The sequence below is a fragment of the Phalacrocorax aristotelis genome, chromosome 10 (genome assembly GCF_949628215.1).
Source record: "Phalacrocorax aristotelis chromosome 10, bGulAri2.1, whole genome shotgun sequence".
Taxonomy (NCBI): Eukaryota; Metazoa; Chordata; class Aves; order Suliformes; family Phalacrocoracidae; genus Phalacrocorax; species Phalacrocorax aristotelis.
In genome coordinates, this window is record NC_134285.1 from 26333140 (window position 1) to 26361112 (window position 27973).

The 27973-nt window shown below is 47.0% G+C and overlaps 1 protein-coding gene across 3 annotated transcripts; it reads right to left on the reverse strand.

Annotated features, from left to right (window-relative positions):
- Nucleotides 1-268: 268 nt before the first annotated feature.
- Nucleotides 269-27965, reverse strand: NAA60 (N-alpha-acetyltransferase 60, NatF catalytic subunit). Of its 3 annotated transcripts, XM_075106084.1 has the most exons (8): nucleotides 27816-27955; nucleotides 18010-18127; nucleotides 11049-11164; nucleotides 9414-9543; nucleotides 7941-8037; nucleotides 4922-5156; nucleotides 3907-4092; nucleotides 269-3391 (listed from the first exon to the last, which is right to left on the reverse strand). In XM_075106084.1, the coding sequence occupies exons 3-7, from the start codon at nucleotides 11156-11158 to the stop codon at nucleotides 3936-3938; spliced, it is 729 nt and encodes a 242-aa protein (XP_074962185.1). In that variant the 5' UTR covers nucleotides 11159-11164; nucleotides 18010-18127; nucleotides 27816-27955; the 3' UTR covers nucleotides 269-3391; nucleotides 3907-3935. The 3 variants fall into 3 exon arrangements, with proteins under 3 accessions (XP_074962185.1, XP_074962184.1, XP_074962186.1); XM_075106083.1 differs by lacking the exon at nucleotides 18010-18127 and having other exon boundaries at nucleotides 27816-27965; XM_075106085.1 differs by lacking the exons at nucleotides 269-3391; nucleotides 3907-4092; nucleotides 18010-18127 and having other exon boundaries at nucleotides 4828-5156; nucleotides 27816-27965.
- Nucleotides 27966-27973: the final 8 nt, after the last annotated feature.

Genomic DNA, 27973 nt, shown 5'->3' on the forward strand with positions numbered 1-27973 from the left:
AGGGCCGTGGGAGAAGCTGGCTGTGCTGCTGCAGGTGTCAGAGCAGCCCTTGGGCACTGGCTGTGCCTGTGGGGTGTTTGTCCTGTCCATAACGCAGGAGTGCCTGCTCTGAGCTGCCCCCTGGCCCGGGGCAGCAGCAGCTCCTGGCCAGAGCCACCCGTAGTGCAGAGGGCCTGTGGGCACCCTGCATCCTCACAGAGCACAAAGTCAGGTGAAGGTGCTCAAGCAGCTGATCAGAGGCAGGCTCCTGCGCAGAATGACAAACGACTCAGAAAAGAGGTTTGGTTTAATTGAAGACATTCAGAGAGGCTGATGGTGGCAGCACAATGCTCTTCAGTAAATAACAGGCTGCGAGGTGGCCGACGCCTCAGAGGACAGGTTGGTAGGAGGGCACACAGACCACTCACAGCTCTCTGCAGGACATAGTCAAGTGCAGCAGCTGTGGAGGTGGGTTGTGTAATGGGCAGGATAGACGGTGGGACCTCAGTCCTGGGCAATCGGGGAGAGAGAGATGCAGTCTCATCCAGAGAAAGCAAGTCATGAGAAAAAATGGGCTTGAGTGGCTAAAGAAACTCATATAAGCCAATAGATGTGTTTAAGTAAAAAGTGGCTAAGCAAAAGGAAAAAACCCAAACAAAAAAGCAGTAACATAAATGAGGCTGGAGGGGTGCTGCAGGTCTCTTCTGGGAAAGCGCTGCAGCCAGGAGGGACAGCAGCAGTTCCTACTGCTGCCTCCCCTGCCAGCAGGGGCCAGCTGGGCTGCAAGGGGATCAATGGGGACGGCCAAAGCCTCCCTGCCAGTGCCTTGGCAAAGCCAAGGCAACAGCTGCTCCCCATGGGCAGTACTACAGGCACAGCCACTCGGCAGTGAGCTGGCTATGCCAGGCTGCTGAGCACCCCAGTGAGGCGGTAGCAGCTGGAGCCCAGCCAAAGGACCCAGCTGATTCCACAGCACAGGAGGGGGACACACAGGGAGCCCACACACATGCACAGGCTGTGGTGCCATGAGCAGTTCAGCTGAGCTGTGGGCTACACAGCCCTGCCCATGTCTTCTGCAAGCTCAGAGACAGGAGCATGCAGCCCTGCAGTGGGGCACTTTGGTGGCAGTAGGCTTTGACCACACCATGCTACCTCAGTGCCCCAGCTGCGGGTGGCAGAGCACCTCTTCCACCCCATGGCCCAGCTAAAACACCAAGAGAGGCACTTTGGCCACAGCTGAAAGCACCAGCCCCAGCTCAGCCTGCAGCTTCCAGCCCCGTTGCACATCATCTGCCACAAAACTGCATCCCTTGAGTCTTACTCAGCCTGCTGCACTCAAAGGCAGCGGCCACAACTTTGCACCCAGCATAGCTGACTGCCCAGGGCCACTTGTGCTTCTAAACTGAAGGGGAACCAGTGACATATAGGCTGGAAGGAGCCTCTGGAGTGCTCGGCTCCAGCAGCCTCAGAGCAAGGCCAACACTGAGGTGAGCCCTGGCTGTTTTCTGGGGGCTTGAAAGCCTCTCCAACAGCTTGACTAGCCTCCTGGCAACACCTTTTTTCCTTGTGTCAGTCATTGCACCAGACCTCTTTGAGCCCCAGAAAAGGGACCAGCCCCTCCCAGCAGCACAGCCTCCTGCTGCTCCAAAGCACACCCTGTGCCACCCCCTGGGGCTGGATCAAGCTGCTTCCTGCAGTCTGGGCCACAGGGGAAGCTGTGCTCACCAGAGCTGTCTGTGGTGCAACCCCCCGTGAGCTGAGCAGCACACACTGCCAGCCCCGTGGCAGCTGAGGGCACAGCAAGGACGCTAGTCCCAGCCACCCTGCTCAGGTAGCAGCATGGTACCACACCCAGCAAGCTATCCTCCTGCACCTTTAATTAACTCCCACCTCTGTGGCTTACAGACATTGAAACGACTGTCTGATCAGCCAGGCTGCAAGATCTTAACATGCTTTCTTTCTCTTCTAAGGCTAAGCCTGCCCTGTATTGTGTCTCACCCACACGGCGCTGCGAGAGCTGGCACTGCCTGCACATATGGGCGATGTGCACCAGCTGTGGCTTAGACCGCCTCTGATCAAGTAGCCATCTCAGAATGAGAGGGCAACAAGGAATGTGGTGCTGAGCAGGGGAAGAGCCTTGGCCAGGGAAGGGGGATTCGTGTTAGGACACAGGCAGTGCTCCGGGATACTGCACTGCTGACACCCAGGCTGGGTGAGCTGCAGATTCCCACCTTAAAAGCAAAGAGCTCTCCCAACCTTGCTCCAAGGTGCAGGAAGGGCACCTGGCCTGGCCGTGGCACACCAGGGCCTCTCCACAGGCTGGACGTTAACTTCTGCTGAGCTGAGACACAGCCCCAGGGGTCCTGCAGCCAGGACAGGGGGCTCCTGGACAGCTGCAAGGAGACTGTCCACCAGCATGGCCCTGTGGTGATGCCCAGGCCATGGCCCAAGACACTCCAGTGAGCAGCTGGGGGCGCTTTTCTTCCGCAAGAAAAAGCTGTTATGATCTGCGCACAGAGCTCATCCATAAAGATCCTGCAAGAGTCCAGCCCCAGTGCCACGGGAGGGTGCATGCGGGGGAGGAGAAGGGCCCTGGACCAGACCCTGCAGGGCTCTGGCTGCAGCAGCAGCTCTACACTCCCAGCTCCCCTCCCCTGCTACGTTCCAACTTGGACAAAGGCAGAAAGATCTATACAGCATAATACATATATTTCACTATGAAATAGCAGTTTCATTCCCTGCCTTCTACTTGACACATCCTGAATTAAATACTTCTTTTTAAGTCACTCCAAAGGGCTGGTGGAGCTGGGTAGTTTCTCATGTGAGGCAGTTACCTGCCCTGGAAGTTACCTGAAGGAAGCACCAGCAGCAGCAGACAACATGGCAGGACCCAGACACGATCCTCGCTCCCCACTTCCCCTCACCCAGCTCCCCCTTCCCTGGCAACAAGGGCACGACTGTATATTCTGCCAGCAGTGGCCTGCCAGGGTGCTTATGGCTCATGTACACAGTTGGTCAGTGCAGAGTCGTTAACCTCATTCACGCTGCTTTCAGTAGCCATGGCAGCAACAACCAAACCCCTCCACATCACATATATGGATAGGAGCAAACCAGAGGCAAGGGAAGTGGCGGGGACAGTTCAACATGCACACAGACCAGTGATGCAAAGGGCCCTCAGCTATGGCACAGCCAGATGCCTTGCACGACAGCCAGGCCTGCCCAGGCAGCGCTTGCAGGCTCCGGGCGACGGGGGTAAGTCGGGATTGCAGCCCATCAAGTGTGAAGTCTGCCAAATCTTGGTCAACCTGTGGAACAAGGAGTCCTGTCCATGGGCTGGGTCACTGACGAAGAGCCGTCATCACTGGAATCAGTGCAGAGCTGGATGGTTCAGAAGATGAAAGGAAGAACAATCCTATGGAAAGACAAAGAGGGCAGCTGCCTTAGGGAAACCAGGTGTTACGGGTCTCTTCAAGCATACTGGGGAGCCACTGTCCTGAAGACCTTGTTGTCAGAGACCTGCAATGCAACTGGCAGCAAACGGGCCATCAGTTACTGTGCTGGGACACTGAGCTGGGAAAAGAGCAAGGGCTTAGTCACTCTGGGTCTTGCAAGCTGGTCTCACAGAGCTGGGGAAAGGAGAGAGACAGCAGGGACAGGTTCCATCAGCTGTCAGGCTCTGGGCTCAAGAAAAGATGATCGGAGTTCAAATTCCCTTCAGTTGAAACCAATAGGAGTTTGGCCACCAGCTGGAGACTAGAGCACAATGATGCTCCAGGCACATGGCAGCTTGCCCAGCAGCAGAGCTCCAGCTTCGGCACCCCTCGCTCGAGCACACTCTTGGCTGCCCTGAGACAGCAGCCAGGGGCTATCACCACCCTGTTGCTGCTGGCCTCAGGCAGAGAAGGCTGCTTCCCCCCAGACACCTACCTTTGCTTTTTGTACATCTTCCGATCCAGTCACATTGTTCGGCTATATTCAATGCCGCTCTTGGCAGAAATGCCAGACCAGGGCAGAAGGCTGCAGAGGAGGCTCTGGGCTTGTCGATATATCCTCTGGGGAATTGAACATGGGCTCAGACTGGCTAGCGTTGATCCAATATGCTGTAGGTAGTCAGTGGCCATCAGTTAAGGACAGCGGCATTTAAACTGTAACTTAGGAAACAGAATACTCTGTGGACTAGCACTACCTAAGAGACCCCATGACACAGACATGCTCTGCTCAGTTAGGCAGACAGATCTGCTCCTTGTATTAATTGCCTGGTCCTTTCTATCAAAACCAGGCCTGTTTTACACCATAAAAGATGGCATTTTGGGAATACTGCCTCCAACTTGTGTGAGAAATACCTTCTCTAGCAGCTGCTATTTCCGTTTGCACTCTACAGCAAGTTCCGGCAGAGATGGCACTATCCACCTGCCTGGAGAGGTTTGGACTGACTAGCTACACCCAGGAAAGATCAGGTTTCTTCTCCATGATCCAACGACCTGAAATAAACTCCCAAAGTCAGTTTGAGAGCAGCCTGCTGAGATCCAGGCCAGGACAGGGTTACAGGGGATCCTAGGCCACAGGAAACAAGACCAAGGGCTTCCCAGCCATGCTGCTGGACAGATCATGCACCACACAAGCCAGAGCATACCTAGCAAGCTGGCTTAACATCAGCATTTACTATCACTGGCATCAAACTCACTCCAACTTAGAATTCAGTGATGTACCATACTACACTGCCTCTCTGAACTGCTCCCAGAGGAGTTGGGGGAGCTTGGGCACAAGCAGGTCACCATCAGATCCCTCTAACATCGTCTTCCTTCTGGCTTCAGATTAAACTCACATCTTGGCAGGCATCAGTCTCCAGATCACACTTTACTGGATTGCCATTTTTAACATAAAACAGTGTGGTGTCTGCTTATCATGTTCCACTGCTAATCAGACTGAAGGCAAAGGATATAAGATTGTCCAGGGTGGATGTCCGCCGTTGATGTACAGGACATAGGTAAAGCCATCTTTGAGGACCCCTCTGATGGAATAATAATAGGGAAGATAGTGGTGCTGTTTAAAGTCTCTGTTTTCATAGAAGTTTATTGCTGTGTTGTTAGTGGTGAGGACGTGCAGGTAGATGGCTTTGCAGTGATCTTGGGCAGTCGTTGATATATGGTCTTTTAAACTTTCAAGCAAGAGTGAACCTGTTGAAGGGAAGAGCAGCAGAATCACACAGTGCAGCTGCCTTTTCAGGGACAGCACAAGGCTTTGTAGGTCCCACCCAGCATCTAAGCAGTGATTGTTGCACACACTTGAAGACCCCCAGCTCCCACACAGTTCTCACAGACCCTCTTGATGAATTTAACGTGTTGTGGTTTAACTTGGCAGGCAGCTACACACCACACAGCCGTTGGCTCACTCCCCACCCCCAGTGGGATGGGGGAGAGAATCTGGGGCAGGGGGGAAGCAAAATTCATGGGTTAAGGATAGTTTAATAGGACAGAAAAGGAAGGGAAAATACTACTAAGCGTAATGGTAGAAGAATATACAAAATAAGTGATGCACAATGCAGTTGCTCACCAAATGCTAACCGATGCCCAGCCAGTTCCCAAGTAGCACTCCCCACCTTCCAGTCAAGTCCCCCCAGTTTATATCCTGAGCATGACATCATATGGTCTGGAATACCCCTTTGACCAGTTTGGGTCAGCTGTCCCGGCTGTGCCCCCTCCCAGTTTCTTGTGCACCGGCAGAGCATGGGGATCTGAAAAAGTCCTTGACTAGCATAAGCACAACTTCACAACAATTAAAACATCAGTGTGTTGTCAACATCATTCTCATACTAAATCCAACACACAGCACTGTACCAGCTACTAGGAAGAAAACTAACTCTATCCCAGCCAAAACCAGGACACAGGACCATACTACATGATTTTAATATGAATCTCATCTCACCTATGAGCATGGCTTCACAAAACAGATTTTATAAAGGTACAAAGTTCTGATTCAGCAACCACAAAGATGAGCCAGAGATGGGAATCTGCCAGTTATACCCATCCCCAGCCAAGCAGCTCTCAGCTTTGGGGAAGGCCAGTGAGTAATTTTGAATGGTATCAGTTCCACCACATTTATTCATTTTAAAGCCATTTAAAACAGCAGTCAAAACAAGACTTCACAAGCAGGCTATTGCATTGCATCTGCTGAACTCAAAATTTAAGACCTGGTAGGATTTTAAGATTCTTTCTTAGGAGGAGAGCCAAGGCATTGTCTCACACTCAGCCTGGATTTTCTGCAGCCACTAGTCAGCAGGAGAATCCAGAGGAGGGCACAGAGAATACTCCGGACCCAAGAGACAAGACCCAGAGGTTCATCCAAACCACCTCAATGCTGCATGAAGGACCCAGCAGAGCCTGCACAGGAACTTCTTCCATCAGGTATAGTACCAACAGCCTAAAGAAACAGCTTAGCTAACACAAACACACAGATGAGATTTATGCTGCTGTTTCACTATCCCCAGACCACTTCATGGTCACTTGACACTTAGTAGGAATTTATATCAGCCAAGCACAAAAAGACACCAAGAGACATCACAGGAGAGCAATTTAATTTTGTTATGAGATATTCCACTCTTCTATCTCACAGAAATCCAGCTGCCCTCTGGTTTAACTATAGCAGAGAACTAGAAACCAAAGCCTTTTGATGTCTGCCAGAGAAAAAACAGAGCTTTAGTGCTTAATAGTATGCCTGGGGTGAAAAGCCTCCTGCACAAAAGACTTCAGCTTCAGACACAAGCAGAAAAAACTCTCAAGAGAAAGGTCTCAGAAAAAGCAGCAGCAGGTGGTAGCAGCTTCTTTAGGTTGTTTTGCTATAGGTACAAGTCCAAAGGTTTTGAGAGTGCACAGCAACATACTGTCTAGATGTGATGGATAAAGGAAACACTGATACTGAAAGGAGAAATTCCAGCAAGATGGAGCTGAAACACAGATAGGATCTGGAAACTGAAAGGGAACTCAAAACAGCCACAAGTTCACAGAACTATTTTCTTCTTTGTACAGAAAATTTATCACCAGTAGCATTTTGTGCAAGTTTTAAATACAGTGCTCCCAATGAGGACTCTTCTGGTCATTTCTTTATGTATCCTATCAGTTTGTACCCTTCTAAACATGACTGGGGGAGAATGGAAGACTCAAAGGAGAGAAGTTATACCTGTATATGCTGAAAAGACTCCAGATGTACCACACTGGGTCATGCTGCCAAACCTGGCCTGTTTCCTTTTGCAGATCAGAGATATAGATCGTGCTTGAAATTACACCAGGGCGCTTATTTGATGACAAAACACATCCTGCTCAAAACTGAGATAAGCCCTTCTGACTGCAGGATTTTCAAATGGCTGCAGAAGTGCTGTGTGTTGCAGCAGGCATTCAGAGCTGACTTTTACATGTATTTGACAGATTTAATCAGGTCCGAGTTACACTCTTTTTCCAGTTCCATTTCTCTTTTTCTAGATTTAATCAGGTCTGAGTTACAGTCTTTTTCCAGTTCCATTTGTCTTTTTCTACCTGTTGAATTTGAAAGGTTAAAAGCAGCTATATTTTCTGCCTCAGGGACCTCTGCTTCTGATACCCATGAAAGAAAATTGCTTCAAACCCTGCTCCAGGGTGAAGTCCTAGCGCTCCAGTCGGTCTCAGCAGCAAGAGTCCAAGTTTTTGGTGTGCTCAGCCGTCCCCTGGAAACAAGATGGACAAAGCCCCATGCTCTCTGGAAACATTTGCACATTGTATTTTGCCTACACCAGTAAAAACACCTCAGTGAACCTGCATTAACACCAAGAAGGGGATGTGAGTACATCACCTTCCCAATTACTGGTACAAATCACCAACAAGCATGACTCAAAAGGGTATTGTGGTGAAATGGTGCAGCTCCTTCAGTCCTGCCCACTAGCCACATATGGCAAATGACCGCAGCAGAGTTGTCACTTAGCAGCATCTTACCTATTCCATGTTTTCTGAACTCCTTCACCACTCCAAGACTTAGGATGTAAGCAACTTGAGTGTCCACAGGAAAATTGGAAGCTAAGATGTCTCCATCCTGAGTAGAAATATAACAAGTTATTTAGTAGGATACCTGGGGAAGCACAGGAGAAGGCGAGAATCCCATACTGGAACATGTGAAAACAAGGCTATAGCAGGAAACTTCTCTTCACAGTCTTAACTGAAGCTTCTGGAAAGGGGGAGTTAGGAAAATCAAGCATGGTCCCTTGGGGGTTATTCCTACTTTCATATCATCTTCCCAGATGCAGAACACAAATCATGATGTTTCCTTACTATATACGTTATTTGTGGGCTTAGGAACAGAATATATTTGCACTTTACCATGAAGGATTCAAAGTGCCAATTCTGGAGTTACACATCAGTGTCTAGATCAATCCAGGAACTGACTTTATTGCCAGCATGCTCCATCTGAGCTTTGTGTCAGCTAGAGGTCTCTGTACTGCTGTAGAGGACAAGGAGAATGTTCTACAGGCTCAGTCGCCTGGAGCGGTGTCTGAACAAGTCCCTGGCTTTCAGCTTGGTTGGAACAAGAGCCTTTTGTTAGAGCTGCTGAAGATGCAGTTTCTGACTTTGACTAGCTTTGAGGTGAAGCCAGATAGCTCGAGTGAAGAGACCCATGCCACTCAATGCTCTCAGTTCCTACAAATGCTAAGATTATTGTTTAATCATAACATTGATGAACTTTTAGAAGTGATGCACTCTCTGTATTGCCCCTGCTTTTTTTTAATCCACTTGCCTATGCTGTTCTCCCTACACGAACCCAGTGGTCTTCTCCCATACTGTCTTCAGTGACCATCTCTCCTTCACCTCTCTGCTGTACTGTGTTGTCTCTCCTTTTCTCCAAGCTCTGTTGTCCCTGAAGCCTGAGCTTTCTGCAGATTGGTTACCTCTGCTTTGTGTTCAAGACAGCAATTGTGTAAATGAAGGAGTTTCTGCAGGAAGTCGGAGGTGTGAGTCACCCAGGAGGTTCAACCCTTATGTAAGAAAGGAAGAGGTTTGTTCTCCCACAGCTGCGCATACCTCAGTCACTAGCGATGACCAGGAACACTGAAAACAGCCAGGCGACAGTTAAACAGTCCGCTACACTGTCACTTCTGGATTATGCTTGCATGATCTGATCTCTCCGCACAGCACATTAGGCAGCAAGCTCCCCGTCAGGCCACAGCTGCTTAGCCCCAGCAAGAACAGACTTTGTGGTACCAGGCTGCTCAGCAGCCCACAAGTTCAGATACATCCCACCACCCATGCTCCATCAGCTGTAAATGGGCACGTTCTTGGTTTCTTAAATTAATGCAGGATCACTCTTAGAAGTGCTTGGATAGAAGGGGGAAAAAGACCCTGAACAGGACCCTTCACAGTTAACCATGGCAAGAGGTGGTCTATCTCATACTGAAGCATAGTTTGGTAGCATACCTCTTTATGCACCTTTGTTCTGCTCTTGATCTCTGCCACTATCATTCCCACGATGGAGCCTCTGTATGTGGCTGCGAGGGAAAAGAACTTCTTGTTGGAAGTGATATCTCGGTACCATGAGTCAGGGTACCTGGGAAGGAAGAAAAAAACAGGAATGTTTGGAGACACAAAGCCCACACGAACAGGCAGCACCACAACAAACTTTGTGCCAAGATGCTGCTCAACTGGAAATGGGCAGCAACATCTCTAAATGCCGGTGCTGGAACCAGGCCAGTGTATTTTACACAAGACTAAGGGAGGGAAGCTGTACTACTGAAAGGGCTGACTTCTGCAAAGACATACAGACAAGTCATGAGCCATATGTCAATCTAAAGCTCTTTCTATGCCACTAACGTAGCTTATTCCACAAAATCTGGGTTAGGAAGTTATTCACCTTTCCTGTCTTAACCGTGGTATGGTACCAATGAACATCAAACAGCTGCTGCACCCCATTTGGTAGCACAGTTTCTTTCAACTGCACCTAAGCAGCAATGCAGGCTACTCACATAATGGCCTCCTGCCTTGCTAAGGCAACCACATTTTAATTTTTACATTCATTGCCCAGAGCTTTCACTTCTATCTTTAGCAAGTTGTTTTTAAATGCAAGATCCATCTGCCCTCATCTAAGAGCGGAAGGATCTCATTAATTTAATATACATGTGAAAAACACCCTGCATATTAGTACCAAAAAAAAAAAAAATCACATCACCAGCCTACAGCTCTCCTCCCCCTTCTGAAGCTACTAAAGGGAAACTAGCATACACTAATTTATTTCAAAGTGAGAGTTCAGTGTGCCTTGTGTTTAAAAGAAATCTACAAATTCAAAATATTATGAATGCTGGTTTGTTACATTTTATGCAATCTTAATTATAGTCAGCTAAAATCCTCTATAAACCTTGAAAACATAGTGAAAGAAAAAAATCCTTGAAGTCTACAGCTCCAGTTTCCCTGGATGCTTTAAACCAGAAAGCTATCACTGTCCCCCAGAAAAGGTCCTTATTCCTGTGCTCGTGCAAACACAAACATTTACCAAAAGGGAGACTGGGGAACTGGCCTGGGACAGACCAAGATCAGCTTTAAGCCAGAGCTTTGGAAGCAGCAGTGATCCCAAGCACACAGGCAAGAACTGTTCAGTCTCCCCATGGACATTCAGAATGAAATGTTCCCTTAGGAACAGTTGCTCCATGTCGGTTTGGTTCATCTCTGAGGGTGCTTTCTTGGCACACACTCCAGAACACAGCTCTCTTTCACAAGCACAGGGATGCTGTCCTTTTTCCTGGAGGTGTGCTCCTTTCCACGTCTCATACACAGTCTCTCCCATGAAGCTGATCCACTCCCTTAATTCCAAAGCCAATTTTCCTGCCAAAATCTGCATACAAGAACTTTCTGATGACTTTAGGACCCTGCAGAACAGGCAGCAAGGGCCATGAACAGGAACACGACCACAGTGCATTAAAGATTCAGAACCTGCTGCTATCTTAGCAACAGTCCAGGTGGCCACAGAGATTTTGGTGTCATCTCCAAACTGGACCAGTGCAGGTTCACACCACCTGTTTCTAGATTGTCACCACCTCACACCCCAAACCGGTAACATACTCTATTGGGAACCAGTCACCACAGAGCTGTTTCACTGTGTCTATGTCATCGTGGCAGAGAAGACGCAGGTTTACATCTGTAAGTGCAGTCGGGGGCACCTCCTCTGTCATTCACACCTGCAAGAAAAGAAAGCACATTAAGAATGACGAAGCACAGATTCTGACTCTCAGCTTCAGTCAGGCATCTGTGCAAAGGCAGCCGTTCTCAGTAAAATGAAATTGTTTTTCCTAGCAGAATGTTTTCAAGAGGGATTAGGTAAAACATGGTGACATTAACCCAAGAAGCAACTCGAAGCCCTGCTGCCTGCAGGAAAAGCACAGCTCACTTCTCAGCCTGACCTACCCCACCAGTACACACCCCACTCCCTACGAGCATGGTCCAGTGATGCTGCGTGTGAAGGAGCATGTAGCACCAACCACTTTCAACAGCTTAAAAAGGAAGCACTGCTAGAAGAACATTTACAAATTCCTCTTACACAATCATAGAATGGTTTGGGTTGGAAGGGACCTTCAAAAGTCATCTAGTCCAACCTCCCTGCAGTGAGCAGGACATCTTCAACTAGATCAGGTTGCTCAGAGCCCCGTCCATATTGACCTTGAATGTTTCCAGGGATGGGTCATCTACCACCTCTCTGGGCAACCTGGGCCAGTATTTCACCACCCTCGTCTTAAAAATTTCTTGCTTATATCTAGTCTGACTCTACCCTCTTTTAGTTTAAAACCATCCCCCTTGTCCTATTGCTACAGGCCCTACTAAAAAGCCCATCCCCATCTTTCCTATAGTCCCCCTTTAATTACTGAAAGGCCACAGTAAGGCCTCCCCAAAGCCTTCTGTTCTCCAGGCTGCACACCAACTCTCTCAGCCTACCCTCACAGCAGAGGTGTTCCACCCTCTGATCATTTTTGTGGCCTCCTCTGGACCTACTCCAACAGGTCCGTGTCTGTCCTGTGCTGAGGACCCCAGAGCTCAACACAGTACTGCAAGGGGCGGAGTAGAGGGGGCAGAATCACCTCCTTTGACCTGCTGGCCACACTTCGTTTGAAGCAGCCCAGGACATGGCTGGCTTTCTGGGCTGTGAGCACACATTGCCAGCTCATGTCCAGCTTTTTCATCTACCAGTAGCCCTAAGTCCTTCCCTGCAGGGCTGCTCTCAACCCCTTCTTGCACCACAAAGTATAGTGAACATAAAGCCAGCAAGGTGCACCTCACGCCAGTTGGCAAATGATGACAAGTGCTCAAGTCCTTCCATTCTTTCTCCCCAGTGATCCAGTAATGAGCATGTGCTTATTCCCTGGATACAGCATTTGCCTCACTGGCACTCCTCCTTGGGAGCAGAGAGGAGATATAAGTAGATTGCAGCTCCCTGTTGTGATACCTGACTGCCATTGGAAATGTTAATCTGCTTGGCCAAATGCTGGTAGCACTGAAGCCAGGGCAGCACAACTTCAAATGCCAGTACAAGCCCAGTGCAAACTTATCACAGAATGGGGCCCTCTGGAGATCACCTCATCCAACCCCCCTGCTTCAGCAGGCATGCCTACAGCAGGGTGCACAGGACTGCATCCAGACAGGTTTTGAATATTTCCAAAGAAGGAGACTCCACAACCTCTCTTGGCAGCCTGTTCCACTGCTCTGTCACCCCCACAGTAAAGAAGTTCTTCCTCATGTTCAGGTGGAACTCCCTGTGTTCCAGCTTGTGCCCATTGTCCCTTGTCCTGTCATTGGGCACTGCTGAAAAAAGTCTGGCCCCATCCTCTTGACACCCACCCTGTGGCTATTTATAAGCATTGATATGATCACCCCTCAAGTCTTCTCTTCTCCAGGCTGAACAAACCCCGGTCTCTCAGCCTTTCCGCACAAGAGAGTTGCTCCAGTCCCCTGATCATCTTCATAGGAAACTGCTGGAGAGAGTCCAGCTGAGAGCTATCTTTCTTGAACTGGGAAGCCCAGAAGTGGACACAGTACTCCAGATGTGGCCTCACTAGGGCAGAGTAGAGGGGGAAGGTAACTTCACTTGACCAGCTGGCCACACCCCCAGATAACGTTGGCCTTCTTGGCCACACAGGCACATTGCTGGCTCATGGTCAGCTTGTTGTCCACCAGCATTCCCAGGTTCTTCTCAACAGAGCTGATTTCCAGCAGGTCAACCTCCAGCCTGTACTGGTACACAAGGTTGTTCTTCTCCAGGTGCAGGACCTTGCACTTACTCTTGTTGAATTTCATCAGGTTCCCCTGGGCCCAGCTCTCCAGCCTGTCCAGGACTCACTGGATGGCAGCACAGCCTTCTGGTGTATCAGCCGCTCCTCCCAGCTTGGTATCATCAGTGAACTTGCTGAGGTTACACTCTGTCCCTTCGTCCAGGTCATTGATGAATATGTTGAACAGGACTGGACCCAGCACAGACGCCTGTGGAACACCGCTAGTTACAGGCCTCCAACCAGACTCTGTGCTGTTGATCATGACCCTCTGAGCTCTGCCATTCAGACGGTTCTCAATCCCATCTCACTGTCCACTCTAACCCACACTTCCTTAGCTTGTCTGTGAGGAGGCTATGGGAGACGGTGTCAAAAGCCTTGCCGAAGTTGGGGTAAACATCATCCACTGTTCTCCCTTCATCTACCCAGCCAGTCACGCAATCACAGAAGGCTATCAGGTTGGTCAAGCATGATCTCCCCTTGGTGAATCCATATTGACTGTTTCTGATAACCTTCTTCTCCTCTACATGCCTGGAGATGACCTCCAGGATGAACTGTTCCATCACCTTTCTGGGGATAGAGGCGAGGCTGACTGGCCTATAGTTTCCTAGGTCCTCCTTCTTGCCCTTTTTGAAGACTGGAGTGATGTTGGCTACCCTCCTCTCCTGTCCTCCATGACCTTTCAAAGGTGATGGAGAGTGGCTTAGCAACAACATCTGCAGCTCCCTCAGCACTTGTGTGGCCTGTGGATTTGCAAGGATGCAGTTTGCCTAAATGATCTCTAACCCAATCGTCCTCAACCAAGGGGAAGTCTTCCTTTCTCCAGATTCTCTCTCTCTCACCTCTGAGGGCTGAGATGCCTGAGGGCCAGCCTTAGCAGTGAAGACTGAAGCAAAGAAGGCTTTCAGTAACTCTGCCGTCTCTGCATCCTGCGTCACCAGGGCACCCACCTCATTCAGCAGTGGGCACACAGTTTCTCCAGTTTTTCTTTTACTACTGATGTATTTGAAGAAGCCCTTCTTGTTACCTTTGACATCCCTTGCCAGATTTAATTCCAAGTGGGCCTTGGCCTTCCTTGGTGCATCCCTGCATACCCTGACAATGTTCCTACATTCCTCCCAAGTAGCCAGTCCCTTCTTCCACATACTGTAAGTCTCCTTCCACCTGAATTTTTCTAGAAGCTCTTTGCTCAGCCACGTGAGTCTCCTGGCTCCGTTGCTTGACTTCTTCCTCATAGGGGTGCACCAATCTTGATCATGGAGGAAATGGTACTTGAATATTGTCCAGGTCTCTTGGACCCCCCTACCTTCTAGAGCCCTAATCCATGGGATTCCTCCAAGCAGGTTTTGAAGAGGCCAAAGTTAGGTCTCCTGTCAATCCCATAATCTCCAGTTAGTACATACGCAGAGGACTCAAATTCTATAAAATGTTAGTTTTGTTTAATTTATGCTGGTGAAATGAGATCTAGTTTCATTTCCCCTCATTCCTACATGCTACAACTCCATGAGGGCTGGCTTTCCAGCCTAGCAGAAAGCATTCAAATACAGAAACCCCAGGACACCTTTTTTTTTTTTCTTCTTCACCATAGCACTACCACAAACCTGCTAACCACATCCAGGACACTTACTCCATGTCTTCAGCCTTTTTTAACAAGGTACCAGAGGAAAAGAAGCAAGCGGTAACTGAAGTGATTGTAAAAGTATCTGCAGCACAGACTCATGAATGAAGAACAGATCCTGAGAACAGGCTTTAGGCAGGACAAAGCCCCACACAAGACACTGCACACAGAGCAAGCAAGGCAGGCAGAAACAGGGCAGCTACAGGCATTAGTTCCCTTTCATGGGCCACCTGCAGTTCTCCATCCACAGCTTTGTGTCTCTCAGTCCAGCTCTCCAAGTTCCAGGTCAAAGAACCAGACCAGAAAAGAAAAACCCGCCACCCTTAATTTAAAAAGTTGTTTGTTTTTTGTTTTACTTTCTTTTCCCAATTTTAAGAGTCTCAAATCTTGGTTTCAAAATGCCAAGTTATAAGGGAAAAGCTGCACACAACAGCGCTTTTGTATGCCCTCCTGTTGAAAGGGATGCTTGGCTCTCCAGGGCTCTCGCTTTGAAGCTCAGAGGCTCAAGATGGAACAGATTTAAACACGCTCCCCACTGGACTACATAGGCCATTTGAGCAGTTTCAAAACAAAAGTTGCATCACCTCTGTAACACTCTTAACTGGCAAAGATGCACAAAAGGAGTAGGGCACAGCAATGATCCCAGTTTGGCATGTTTTGACAGCACACAACTGTGTGCCCATTGCTCTCCTAAGAATTTGGAAACACCTCCTTCCACTGCACCCCTAAGAAAAAAAACAGGCTAAGCCATAAAATCTACATTCCACCCCCAAATTTCTCTTTTAAGGTACATAAGCTAGCTTGCTCCTGCAATTCCCCTGGATGAACTGGTAGAGAGCGTCTCCCAGCTAGCACAGCAAGATAATAGAGAGCAGTAAGTCCCCAGAGGCAGGGGTCCTTGGAACCCAACATCAGCGCTGAAAGAGAGGTAATTAGCACTGCTAATGAGAACAAAGCTCACTCTTGACTTTGGCAGTCTCCCTGCAATGCACATTGTACAACTCCTTTGCACTGGCTAGGGCAGTGTGAGCTCCCACCCCTCCATCCTCCCAGACAGTAGCATAAAGCCCTTATGCTGCATTGGCCTGGACCTCCTAGGGAGGAAGAAGGAACACTACCACTGGTTTGTATGCAACCTGAACACATCAAACAGCCAATATATCAGCAGGACAAAGGATACAATTAAGGTCCACTATAGCCCAGAAAAATCTTTGCTAATCCTTCTCCCATGCAGGCAGAATGTTAAAATGCTTTAACAGAGCAGAAGTTCAAGGAAGTTCTCCTACAGCTCTTGAGAAAGATGAAATGGGGTGGGTTTCTTCAAGCAAGAGATCCTTTCCAGACACAGCTTTCCTCCCAGTGACTGGTCCTACATATTTCCCTGAGAAGGGCATCCGTATATTGATATGGATTGCTTGTTCTTCTCCAAAAAAGTCTTTAAAAAGAATCACAGCTATTTCACAGTCTGTTCGAGGACTGTGGTTGCATATTTACCGAGCAGCCTACAGCTTTCACAATCAGTCCAGATGCTTGTTTCAAAACAACTTAAGCACCTAGGAAACTCACAAAGCCAGTCCTCCTTGCTGCTTTTAAAACTAATTTCACACTCCTAGAACTGGCTCAAGCCTTCTGAGGCTAGATTTTGAATCTGTACCCTGTCACGGCAGTGAGCACGCTCTCCCTGGTGGCCTTTTAACCCCATGGGACCCTGAAGGAAGGGCATGTTCACTTGCGGTGTCTGATCCGATCCATGCTGCCACTGGTTGAGGTAGCTGATGCACAGTAGTGTGGACACCAGTCCCACCCAGACACTCCTCCCACCCTCGCTGAACCCTTTGCTGAGCCATTTCAGAGTGGTGACTCACCACAAGATGACAAAGTGAGGGCAAAGCAATTGTTTGTAGGCCAGAACTGCTTGGCAAAAGCTTGGGTAGCATAAGACAGGCTTCCTGGGGTGGGGGAAGAGGAGGGAGGAACGAGCAGGCACATACGGGCAGAGCAGCTTTGGCCATGGCAAAGGCCCACTATATCGTTTCATTAGTGGGCGTTAAGTGGCACTCAGGTTTGCAACAGCGGTGTTCTTGCTCATACATTTTATTATTCTTGAGAAGTTTTGATGCTCCTGTAAGGCAACACCTCTTCTGAGTCAATACTCTCAGCATTATTAAATCAGAGATAAATGAAACAACCATGACAGAGCCCTATTTTGGTAATGAATAGAAAAGGCAGGGGCCTAGGAGCTGACTTAAGCCAGCAGCCGCTGCAGAAGAGGCAGAGCAAGCACAGGACACATTCTTGTGAGGATTAGTTCATGTTTATTTAACACTATATTCTCAAAGAGCCAGGCAAGCATTTTGCATTATCCTGTAGCTGAAGCCAGCCTTGAAAAAAACCAAACAATCCATGACTGTTTTGTTGAACAGGGCAATTCCCCTCCCCTCGAATTCAGACAGCCATCTCCCCATACCAGTTGTGTTTGCAGGGACTCTCTCCATCCGCTTTGCATTATATGACCCAATCTGATGTTCTTGCACATTTACAGAAAATTTAGGACACCCACTTGGCACTGTGTCCTGCCACAAGGTTTCAGGAGAACAGACCTGGGCACCTTCTTCCCTGGCCAGGTGTTGCTGCTGCCACAGGAGCTGCGGTCATTGGCTGCCATGACCAAGGGAGAAGAAATCCCAGGCAAGTTAATCCTCTTCATACCCAGTGGACAGCCTCTGGCTCTTCACAGATATGTGGGCAAACACCCAAGACCCAGATTCTGGCCCTCTGCACAGCCTGTGGCACGCTACAATTAGCAGGGCCAGAGTCCTGAACAAAAGCCTCAGCAAGCACAGTGACGAGGGTACTGCTTTTAGAATCGACTTGGTTTTAGAGGACAAAAGATGTTTGGAAGCATAAAGAAATTATTAAAAAAAAACAGTATCAGTGTTAAATACAACCCTAGGACTCAATGGAAGTTAGAAGGGCCTTTAGGGGTTTAGAAGTAGCATAGTCCCACTCACCACTGCAACAATGACAGCACCAACTTCTGACCTTTGAGACCAAGTGGTGGTTGCTGTGAAGCAAAACACAGGCTCCAGCCACATGCAGTTGACTGAAGGAGGTCCACAGCCATTTTTTAAATCCACAGTGAAGTTACCTTATTTAATATCTTTTTCTCAGGTCAGTCTTTGCTCACATGATGGCGGCGGTCTGGGAAGCGGCATGGTTAACATCATCTGCTGCGTCTCCACCCAGCGGGGCACAGCAACCTCACCCTTTTGTCAAAACGGGAAACACTCACTTATGACAATTACAAAATGAGCCAACATTTTATGCTTATGAAGGGATCATGCAGTTAAACATTTGAAAAAGTTCTGAGGACAACCCCTTCCAAAAAACCGAAGTTAGCAGTGAGCAGAACTAGAAACCGAGCATTTAATTCCCTTTCCTACCTAAAAACTGCAGATATTAACAGGCAACAAATTAATTTCAAAAAAACTAGAGGAAAGGTAAAGGTTTTGAGTATTTCTACTAGTCTTCTGCCTTGCTCTACTGAAACAAATCTAGCAAAACGATTTGTCCTTATGTGTATAGGGTAGCTACAGAGGAACCTGTCAAATATTCATTACAAATATTTATCAGTAATGGAAGTTGGATGAAAAAAAATCAAAATCATAGAATCACTAACGCTGGAAAAGACCTCTAGGATCACCATCACCACCATGCCTCCTAAACCATGTCCCAAAGTGCAGTATCTACACATTCTTTTTAACACCTCCAGGGATTGTGTTCAGAGAGCGATAAGGTAAAATAGTAAGTACATTACTAAATAAGCCAACTTAAGGTAAAATTTTAAATTAAAGCACATTTTAAGGCCTACACTTACCATTTAAAAATAATTTCATAAAAACTTTGGCATCAATAAACTCTAGCTTTAATAAGCTTAAGAACAGTATTACATCATGCCATCTAAAAGACAGAGGAGCCTTTAGCTTCCAGCATCAATCCAAGAACTGGCTGGGACTCCATGAATTACCCACGTTCACTCCGCTCAATGAGCTGAATATGGGCACTGACGTATTTCTATGACCAGTACTTCCAGGTCCTACCGTGCAAGGGTAGGTCTTGTTTTGAGTTTAGGTTAGCTATGGGTACAGGGGCAGTTCCTTTATTTGAACCAGATGCTTCACAACTAAGTAACCTCAACGCAGGCTTTCCTCAAGAACAGGAAGTTTTCTTTCCCTATTAGAGCTCTTGTATTTAAAAAAAAATCTACATAACAATGTATTTCTAGAGAAACTGAGGTAGCCACACAGAATCAGTACTCTTAATCCAACTGGGTGTTCACATGCAAGATAAAGCCTGATGCTTACTAAAATTTGGCAGGAAACTGCTTAAATGCATTTGAAAATCCCTTGAGCACTTCCGTACCTACAGAAGCTTGGCTAAGTAATTAAACAAGTTAAGATTTCCCTTGTTTAGCACTATTAGACATGTTTTAACAATGTTTTTGCCTTGTGCATCCTGTGAAAAGGAGTTGGATTTAAGCAAAGATGCCATTTTAATGAATTTTTATTTGGACTACAACTTCCATCCAGATAGGTTCATGAAAATCCCAAATAAAAATTTTATCATCTAGCAACAAATACCACTGAATTTCCTGGCAGAATAAAAGCAAGGTAATCTAAGACTAAAGCTAAACAGATACTAACTAGAATCATATACATATATAACTTCCAACAAGTGGTGTATTGGCTTCAAATTTATCATTGACAAAAAGAACAACCAGAAGGAATCCTCTTCACTTGCAGAAACAAAGCTGGGCTGAAGTCCATCAAAACCTTTTACTTTTCAATTTAAATGCTAACTGAAATCAATTAATCCTGACCAGAAAGAAGCAAACTTGCAGGAAAGAATAAAGAAAAATAAGTACTGGGAGGCAGGGTATTTTTATAAAGCAATCCTATGACTCAGGAAGTACTGTCCTGAAAGACACACGGCCAGCCACCCCTGTATCACAGGCACCTCTGTCATCAAATGGTGCAGACCCTTATTTACTTGGGCTGAAGATTTTCACCTTCTGGAATTCAAAGCACTTTCTTCAAGCACACTCCTGATAGATTATTAAGAAGGATTATCCGCTGTCATTCCACAGAAGGAAAAGATTAAGTTCCTCCAGATAAATCCCAAGTACATACCATGCATGGGCCAGCCTTGAGGAACTATAGCGATGCTAAACAAGTCTACTCTGCAAAAGCGGCTCATGAATTGGCCCTTCCTCTGGTTGTCAGGTCACATCCCTCTGTCTATTGCTGCATGTTTCTACCCAGCACTTCAGCAACGGATATATGCACAGTAGCTGTATTTTACTTCACATGAGCAGATCATCTGCTTGGCATAAACACAGACTAGCAGATACTCCCTGGAATATTTGAATGCATGCACAGTGGGCCAGAGCTGGATTTCCTTATGCCTGGTAGCCACACTAGAGGTGCTGCTCCAGTGTCGCCACCAAATCCTTGTTTGCAACTTCTGTGTGGAGAGTCCTCAAATCCCAGCAAGACGAGTTTTCCAGGAAAAAAATTTTTAATGACACCTGGCATCTTCTCTCACTTGTAAATAAGTAAGACCAAACAAAGCTCAGACGGAATTTTAAGAGGTACTCAAAATGCAGGACAGGTGCTGTTAGCTGTGACTGAGCATCACTGTACTCAAAACAGACACAAACTCTGCTATTATCTGGCGAGTATCGCTTCAAGAGTGCCAGCGGGAGTTTTCACAGCTGTAAGTCCCTCTACCTTGTGCCATCTGGCACTGGGGATTTGATTTACATCAAACTATTCAATCTGAACCAGCCAAAGGTCTAATTCCAACAAAGCAGTAAAAATTTCCTTTCTGCATTTCATTATGAGCTTGCTGCATTTTTAGGTTACTAGACTCTCAGGAAATGTTCCACACAGTCACCCTGTTACCAAGCTCCTTTTATTTAATACAATAAAATTGCAACTGGATTTGAAAGCATCATGGATTCATTACTAAGAACGTCAGTGAGGTGCTTCTAGGACTTAAAGCAACTTATCAAAGCAATAGAAGCCAAATTTTAAAAGATATTTAAATATCTGGCTTGATACCACCTAGGTACTACTTTAAGTCTGGTAATCGAATAATAATCAAAAAGAAAATAGGTTGGAAGGACCCTTTGGAGGTCACATGATTTAACCCAACTTAGATCAGGTTGCTCAGTCCCACATAACACCAGTGACGAGCAAATCTCTTCACCCTGCCTGGGCTCAGACTAGTTCCTTTGCACCCAGAAATGCAACTGGAAAGCTGGGGTGTTAAATGTGCTGCCTACACCAATACAACTACCTCTGCTATGCATTCAATACAAGCATACCTCCACTTGATTTGTTTGTCCACTTGATTCCTTTAGGACAAGCAATAAATAAAGCCCAAAAGATGTGGTCATCCTCTTTTCTGTTACGCTATGCAAACTGTCAGAGCTTGGAGTTTACAGTCACAAGCAGAATGGCAATTGTTTCACCTCCATTCCTGTATGATTCATCACATCCCATAGAAGTGGTTCCCAAAACTGCCATCACTTAATTCCCTATCATAGCAGAAGCAGGTGTTTGGAGCAAGTGAGACACTTAATGGGAAATCTAGGACAAAATGACTGATTTTGTGCCTTGGTCTGAAAATAATGTAATAATACAGCTGGAAACAAGCTCTGATGCTAAATTGCATCATTTCACAATAGTCCATAATGCCTTTTGATCCAGGCATTAATGCTTTTCTATAACTTCTACCAGAACCACAAGTACTGAGCTTAGAAGACCCTCGTGGACCCCATGTCACTCAGGGACATCCACAAGCTCAAGCATTTGAGCTCCTCATCATTTAAACTCCTTCAGTAGCAGCTTCCTTCTGTGCAGAAAACTGCCCTCCTCAGCCACCTCCCCCTGCACAATCTCCTAGGCTGCTGCACCCTGAAGATACACCAATAGTCCAGCTCTGCCATGTGGATACCATTTGCCTCCAAAGCACACCCCAAGCACTAATAAGCTTCTCTCAGGGACACCACTCTGGAGAGAGGAGTTTGTCAGTGCCTGGACTTTCTTCTCCAGTAATTCCATCCAGGGCAGTGTGCTCAACACAGCGGAAGAGGGCAAAAACCAGTGAGCTTGGGGAAGAATGTATTGTAAAGAAAGCTCAATTTATCTCAACACCACACAGACTGGAGGGTAACCTTGGGTTTAGATAAGACAGCTGCACCAGTGAATCGTCAGGTGCCAAGACAATTAACAAAGAATAACATCTTCCTGAGCTAGCCAGACCAGCATAGGGGGAGCATATATATGGCTGAGCCCAAAGTAAAACTAGACAATTAATAAAGTAAACTTTGAAGAAAGCAAAGGGCCTGAGCTGTATTCAGTCTGCATATTCCTTCCCAGTGACTGGGGGGCGCCAAGCACCCGCACCGTGTTGGTGAGCATATAGAGACCAGTAACAGGCATCACGTTTGCATTTGGATTCAGCTGTACGCTGCAATTGCTGTATTATGCTTGTTCTGCAACTTCAGTGTGTTGCTTTATCACCCTGCTATATCAAAATCCCATGTAACACCAAATATACCAAACAACAAAATTTTATATTTAATCCTCCTCGTGTGGAACAGCTACAAGAGCCTGGCCAGAGCACGTTGTACCCGGAGAGCCAGGAAAGCAGAACTGTCGCACACAACTGGGAAAACCCATCCTGGCGCTCAGCCCTCTTCCCAAAGACTCACCCCACGCCACTCAGCCAATTCTTCCTCAGCTCTGAAATTCTGAAAACATCATTCTGAGAAATGCACTTGCACCTTGTCCCCAGCTCTGCACTTCATTTTCTGTTACGCCCAGACTGAGGTGGGCACACCACAGGACTAAAAGCCTGAAAACCAAAACCACAGAATCACAGGAATTAATACTTTGGCCTCCTGCCATGAAGGATCAGGATTTGAAAGAGACCCCAAAAGGATATTAGGAAATGAGAGGGCAAGATGTAGTTCCACCTGAACAGCAAGCAGCAGTTACCTATTTGAAATGAAAACACTTACTGTTAGTGAAATCCTTTTATACTTGTATCCCTGATCCTCTGCACACTTGAAGTTTGACTTCTCAGCAGCAATGTTAATGTTTCGCACACAAGTCGCTTTCTGGGCTGTTCTTCTACCCTACAGCTCTAGATAAGTTACTGAAGCCGTAGATTTCACAGGAGCTGGTACCCAAATAAAAGTGTCTCTAAAGCATACTGCAAAAGGCATGGCTTCCTGCTGCCCCAGATACAGCAATTCCTCCAGGGAATGGCACACACAAATCTCTAAGAGGGTTTTGCTGTTAAATCTTTTCTTGTTAAGGCGCAGAAGAGAAAATCTGCTTTGTGACAGTAGCACTGCGGGGAGTTAAAACTGAAGGGTCACAATAGAGGCACATTTACAAGCAGCTCACTAGAAGAGAGATCTAATACCTTCCAAATGCCAAACACACAAGTTTCCAATAGGCAGCTGCTCCTCCAGAAAAAAGAACAAAACAAAAAAAAAACCCCAAACCCTAAACAACCCATCATACATGCAGACCCGCACCATTTCTGAATTAGAATAAACAGCTACACAGAAAACGTATGTAGTGACTAAAAAAACCAGCCAGAAATTCAGCATAGTATAGTACAAAGACCAGGAGAGGGGAATTCAAGCCTGCCTCCATTTCCTAGATGCTGTCCTCATTACTGAGCAGCAACACATGGCTGTCGATAAAACCCAGTCCCTCTGCCTACATCATTACAGGAGATGCTAACAAGCAACTTTTCAGAGGCTATTGCAAACAAGGTGCTTTAAAAACAAAACAAAAAAACCCACCACAGCTTGAAAGACCCATTCCTTCCCTCGTTGGCAGGCAAGCACCCCAAACTTACTTCTCTCCAAGATCCCAAATTTAAAATTTAAGCCAACACAGCTCCTTTTCTTTCTCAATAGCGTTTTCCAGCATTAGATACCCAGGTTTGACTCAAAAAACCCACTTGCTCTGCTTCAAGCTAGTAACGTTTAAAATGGATTCTGGCGCAGATGTCTGCTCTTACATCCACAGTAATAACTTGAAAAGGAGAAATAAAAAAACCTTTAATTAAAAGCTAATGTTGCAAAACTGTGCAGCTCCCATTCCTACCTTTTGGTGAGGAGGAAAGTGTGGATGGGGGATGTAGTGTGAGACATGAAACAGCCTTTTTGCAACACCCTGTATTGAAACCATCAGACACGGTATAACTGGTTAAAAAAAGAACAGGAAGACAGGAGCAATACCACTCAAGTAACGATTTTAGACAGTGTTTAACTTTCAGGTTTGTAAAAGAGGTGCTCAGCTAAGACAGAACTTTCTCTACTGCTACACTGAATAGCTTAGCCCAATTGTTTCTTTAAAAGCATCTTAACATCAGAGGAACAAAGCACTAACAGCAGCTTCTGGCACCAAGTCATGGAAGGGAACTCCTGTCCCTCACCAAAGACTGCCGCCAGCTCAGCAGCCTGTGATGAACAGGAAGGCAGAGCCACGAGGACTTCTGAATCAACTCTGCAAACCACTCACAGGGAAGTCCCCAGGTTGGTAGCTGTAATCCCTCAGGTATTTACACCAGTGCTGTCATCGAGAGTCAGCCTTTGCAACCACAGTCTCACCTGCTCCTGCTCAGTCCACAAATCATGCTGGGAGTGGCCAGGGTGGGGGGGCAGAGAGCTGGGAAATAGCCAGGAAGAGAAAGGATGGCTTCTTGGGTGGGAGGACCAGTTCACATCAAGTGATGGGCTAAAATACCAGCACTGACTCATTGACCAGCTTACCAAACTATTCTGGCCCAATACCTATATTCACAAACACCTCCACAGGCAAATAAAGATCATCCTTACAGGGAAAGAGAGAACAACAGACATGAAAGAAGTACCAGACTTCATTAACAAAAATAAAAGCACATACTACGTTAAAGGCTCTTTGAGCTCCCAACTACAAAAGGATCATTTTTCTGAATTTCACTGGCAGTTCCCATGGCATTTTGTGACATCTGAGGCCAGCCCAGGTACCAAAAGACATGATGATACCACTCTATTTTAGGAAAGGAACTGAAAATTAAGAATGCCACATGTTTTAAGAGGGCATTCCCAGGACAGGCACTTACCAATTACTCAGACATGTTAAGTCAACTTGCTTTAAATACATCAAGCAACCAGCTGAGAGAAATAGCAGCAGCTACTTCAAAGACCAAAACGACATATTACAACAACGCTTACGCACTGTATGTTTCTTTATTTGCTACCAGGCATAGAAAGACTAATTAAAGCATGAGTTTACAACACATAACAGCATCTTTTTTAACCTACAAGATTAAAACCATCTACTTTAAAAGCCTAGTACCAGGCAGTACCCAGCATCACCGCTTCTGATGGGGTGTGGGGGGAGGGAGGCTGCTCCAACCTTGTCGTGTAAATGAAGAGTTCACACTCTAATGATAAAACGTTGGGACAGAGCCACCAGCTTGCCTTTTTTTTTTTTTTTTGTTAAAGAACCTCACTTCTGGGAAATCTGCTGGAGTCTATTCATACAGTCAGTTGATTTATTTAAAAAAAATACCATGCAGTAGCACTCCCAAAAAGCTACCATAAGTGTCCCTTGTAAAGGCTTTTGAGGAAACTAAGATGGACTAAGGTGAGTCTATGGCAGATTAAAAAAAAAGGAAGCAAATCTAGGATGAATCCATAGTGAGAAGAGATTCCAGCTACAATCCATTCAGCAGATTCATAAAAACTAGATAGAAGAAGAGACTAATAGATCCACAACAGACTTCGATGATCCTTTGGGATAGGGCACAGATTTCCAGGACAGTAAGATCTAAAGCTGTTCAGTTGCAGAAAGCTCTCACGATGCCAAAAGACTAATGAAATGGCAGACAAAGTCCACAAGTTGGTAGATAAAAAAAAGGAATGCAGGTTGGAGAAAGGCAAATGTTTCCATTTTGTGTTAACCACTACAAGGGGAAAAAAATCCACACCCTCACAGCGAGTTCCCTGAGAATGTTAGTTTGCTGCTCAGCAGCAGTCAGAATAGAATACTGGGAATTACCAGAACAAACAGAGAGGGAAAAACATATCTAGAAAGCCTTTGGCCTGAGCTAGCATGGTCCTCCTTATGTTACAGATATTTAACGCCTTTATATATCTGTCAAAGGTCAGACACTCAGCCACGTTCACGTGGTTCTCAAGAACAGACAGAAAAGGTGCAATAAATGGCCAAGGTTCAGAGGAGCTCACCATGGACTAGGCAATACTGGGAGGTGTGGCAGCATAACAAAGAGAATGAACTACAACAGATACAGAGCTGGCTAACAAAGTCCAAACTCAACAGAGTAAACATAATGAAACATTTAAACAGCTTACTACAGAAGATTATAATCATTTGGTGCCTATAATCAAGAGCAAATGTCTAAGACACACGTTTTAGTTCATGGCTGGACACAGCAATTGCAGTGCCGAGGATATCAGCCCTAGTCACTCTGACAGGACATGGAAAGCCGCAGCACTTTCAGCATGCACGTTTGGCAGTCTCCAAAACAGAGATGCTATTGTCACCGTAGAGATAGTATACATATAACACACCACTGCACAGCCTGAGGAATTGGGCATGGCAGTTGGAACACTTCTGGCAAAGCCAACTGCCACTGCACCCGGCAGGAAGCACTGTGCCGCCATGTCTTTGGGACAATGTGTAAAGGCTCAGTTTGATCAGCTGCAATTAAAAACCTCAAGATACACCCTACAAAAAGCATTCATCTGTTATCCCACTTAAAGAGGAAGATGAGTGATTGCTTTCTCTTTGCTAAAGCTCTACAGGCTGGTTCAAACGGATACAACACTTCTGCAAGACAAAGCACATAAAAGCTAAGCTGCCATAGCATGCATTAGGTTTGAGCCATCCACGAAGGTTTGTGAGCTGTGATCCAGGCTGTCAAGAGACACAGAGCAGCCGGCAGAGCCAGAGTAGCTCCTGTGCAAGGGAAAGAGCTGGATCTAGCTACGTGTGACATATTCCTGGCCCTTCCAAGGGAAATTCTGCATACAGAGGAAGAGGAAATGGAATCATAGAATCACTAAGGTTGGAAAAGACCTCTAGGATCATCATGTCCAACCATCAACCCAACACCACCACGTCTCCCGAAGTACCGTGTCTACACGTTTTTTTGAATGCTTCCAGGCATGGTGACTCCACCACCTCTCTGGGCAGCCTGTTCCAATGCCTGACCATTCTTTCAGTAAAGACATTTTTCCTAGTATCCAATCTAAACCTCCCCTGGTGCAGTCTGAGGCCATTTCCTCTTGCCCTATCACTTGTTACTTGGGAGAAGAGACCAACGTCCATCTCACTACAACCGCCTTTCAGGTAGTTGTAGAGAGCAATGAAGTTTCCTCTCAGCCTCCTCCAGGCTAAACAACCCCAGCTCCCTCAGCCGCTCCTCATCAGACTTGTTCTCCAGACACTTCACCAGCTTCATGGCCCTTCTCCGGACATGCTCCAGCACCTCAATGCCCTCCTTGCACTGAGGAGCCCAAAACTGAGCACAGAATTCGAGGTGCAGCCTCACCAGTACCGAGTACAGGGGGACACACTAGTCAACACTACAGACACCCCCCCGCGCTGCTGGCTGAGACCCCGAACACAACTCAGAACGTGCTGAGAGAAGGAACAGCCCTAAGCATACCTGCGGGACCTCCCGCATACCTCCCAAAGCCAAGGAATAGTCTAATCTGCTGGCACTAAGCGGGAGCACCGGCGCGGCCTAGAGGCGGGGGGGCGGGGGGCCGGGGTTGCCATGGTGACATGCGCCTAGGCCCGTGTCGTCCCCCCTGCTCCTCCGCGGAGACCCCCACCGCGCTTCCCCGCTCACCTCGGAGGGGCGGCGGGCGCGCCGCAGGCAGGCGGGGAAGCAACTCAACGCATACCGGGCGGCGGAGGAGGGCGAAGGGACCAGCGGCCGCGATGGAGGCCGCCAGGCACTTCCTTTCCCCGGTCCCCGCGCTGTAAGGCGCATCCCCATAGGCTGGC

Bases quoted from the DNA above. Each gene is read 5' to 3' on its own strand.
- NAA60 (XM_075106083.1), bottom strand. From the start codon at position 11,158: ATGACAGAGGAGGTGCCCCCGACTGCACTTACAGATGTAAACCTGCGT. The intron at 8,038-9,413 runs GTATGCTACCAA...ATTTCTACTCAG, and splicing joins GAACAAAGGTGCATAAAGAG to GATGGAGACATCTTAGCTTC. The intron at 5,157-7,940 runs GTAAGATGCTGC...TCCCTTCAACAG, and splicing joins GTTCAGAAAACATGGAATAG to GTTCACTCTTGCTTGAAAGT.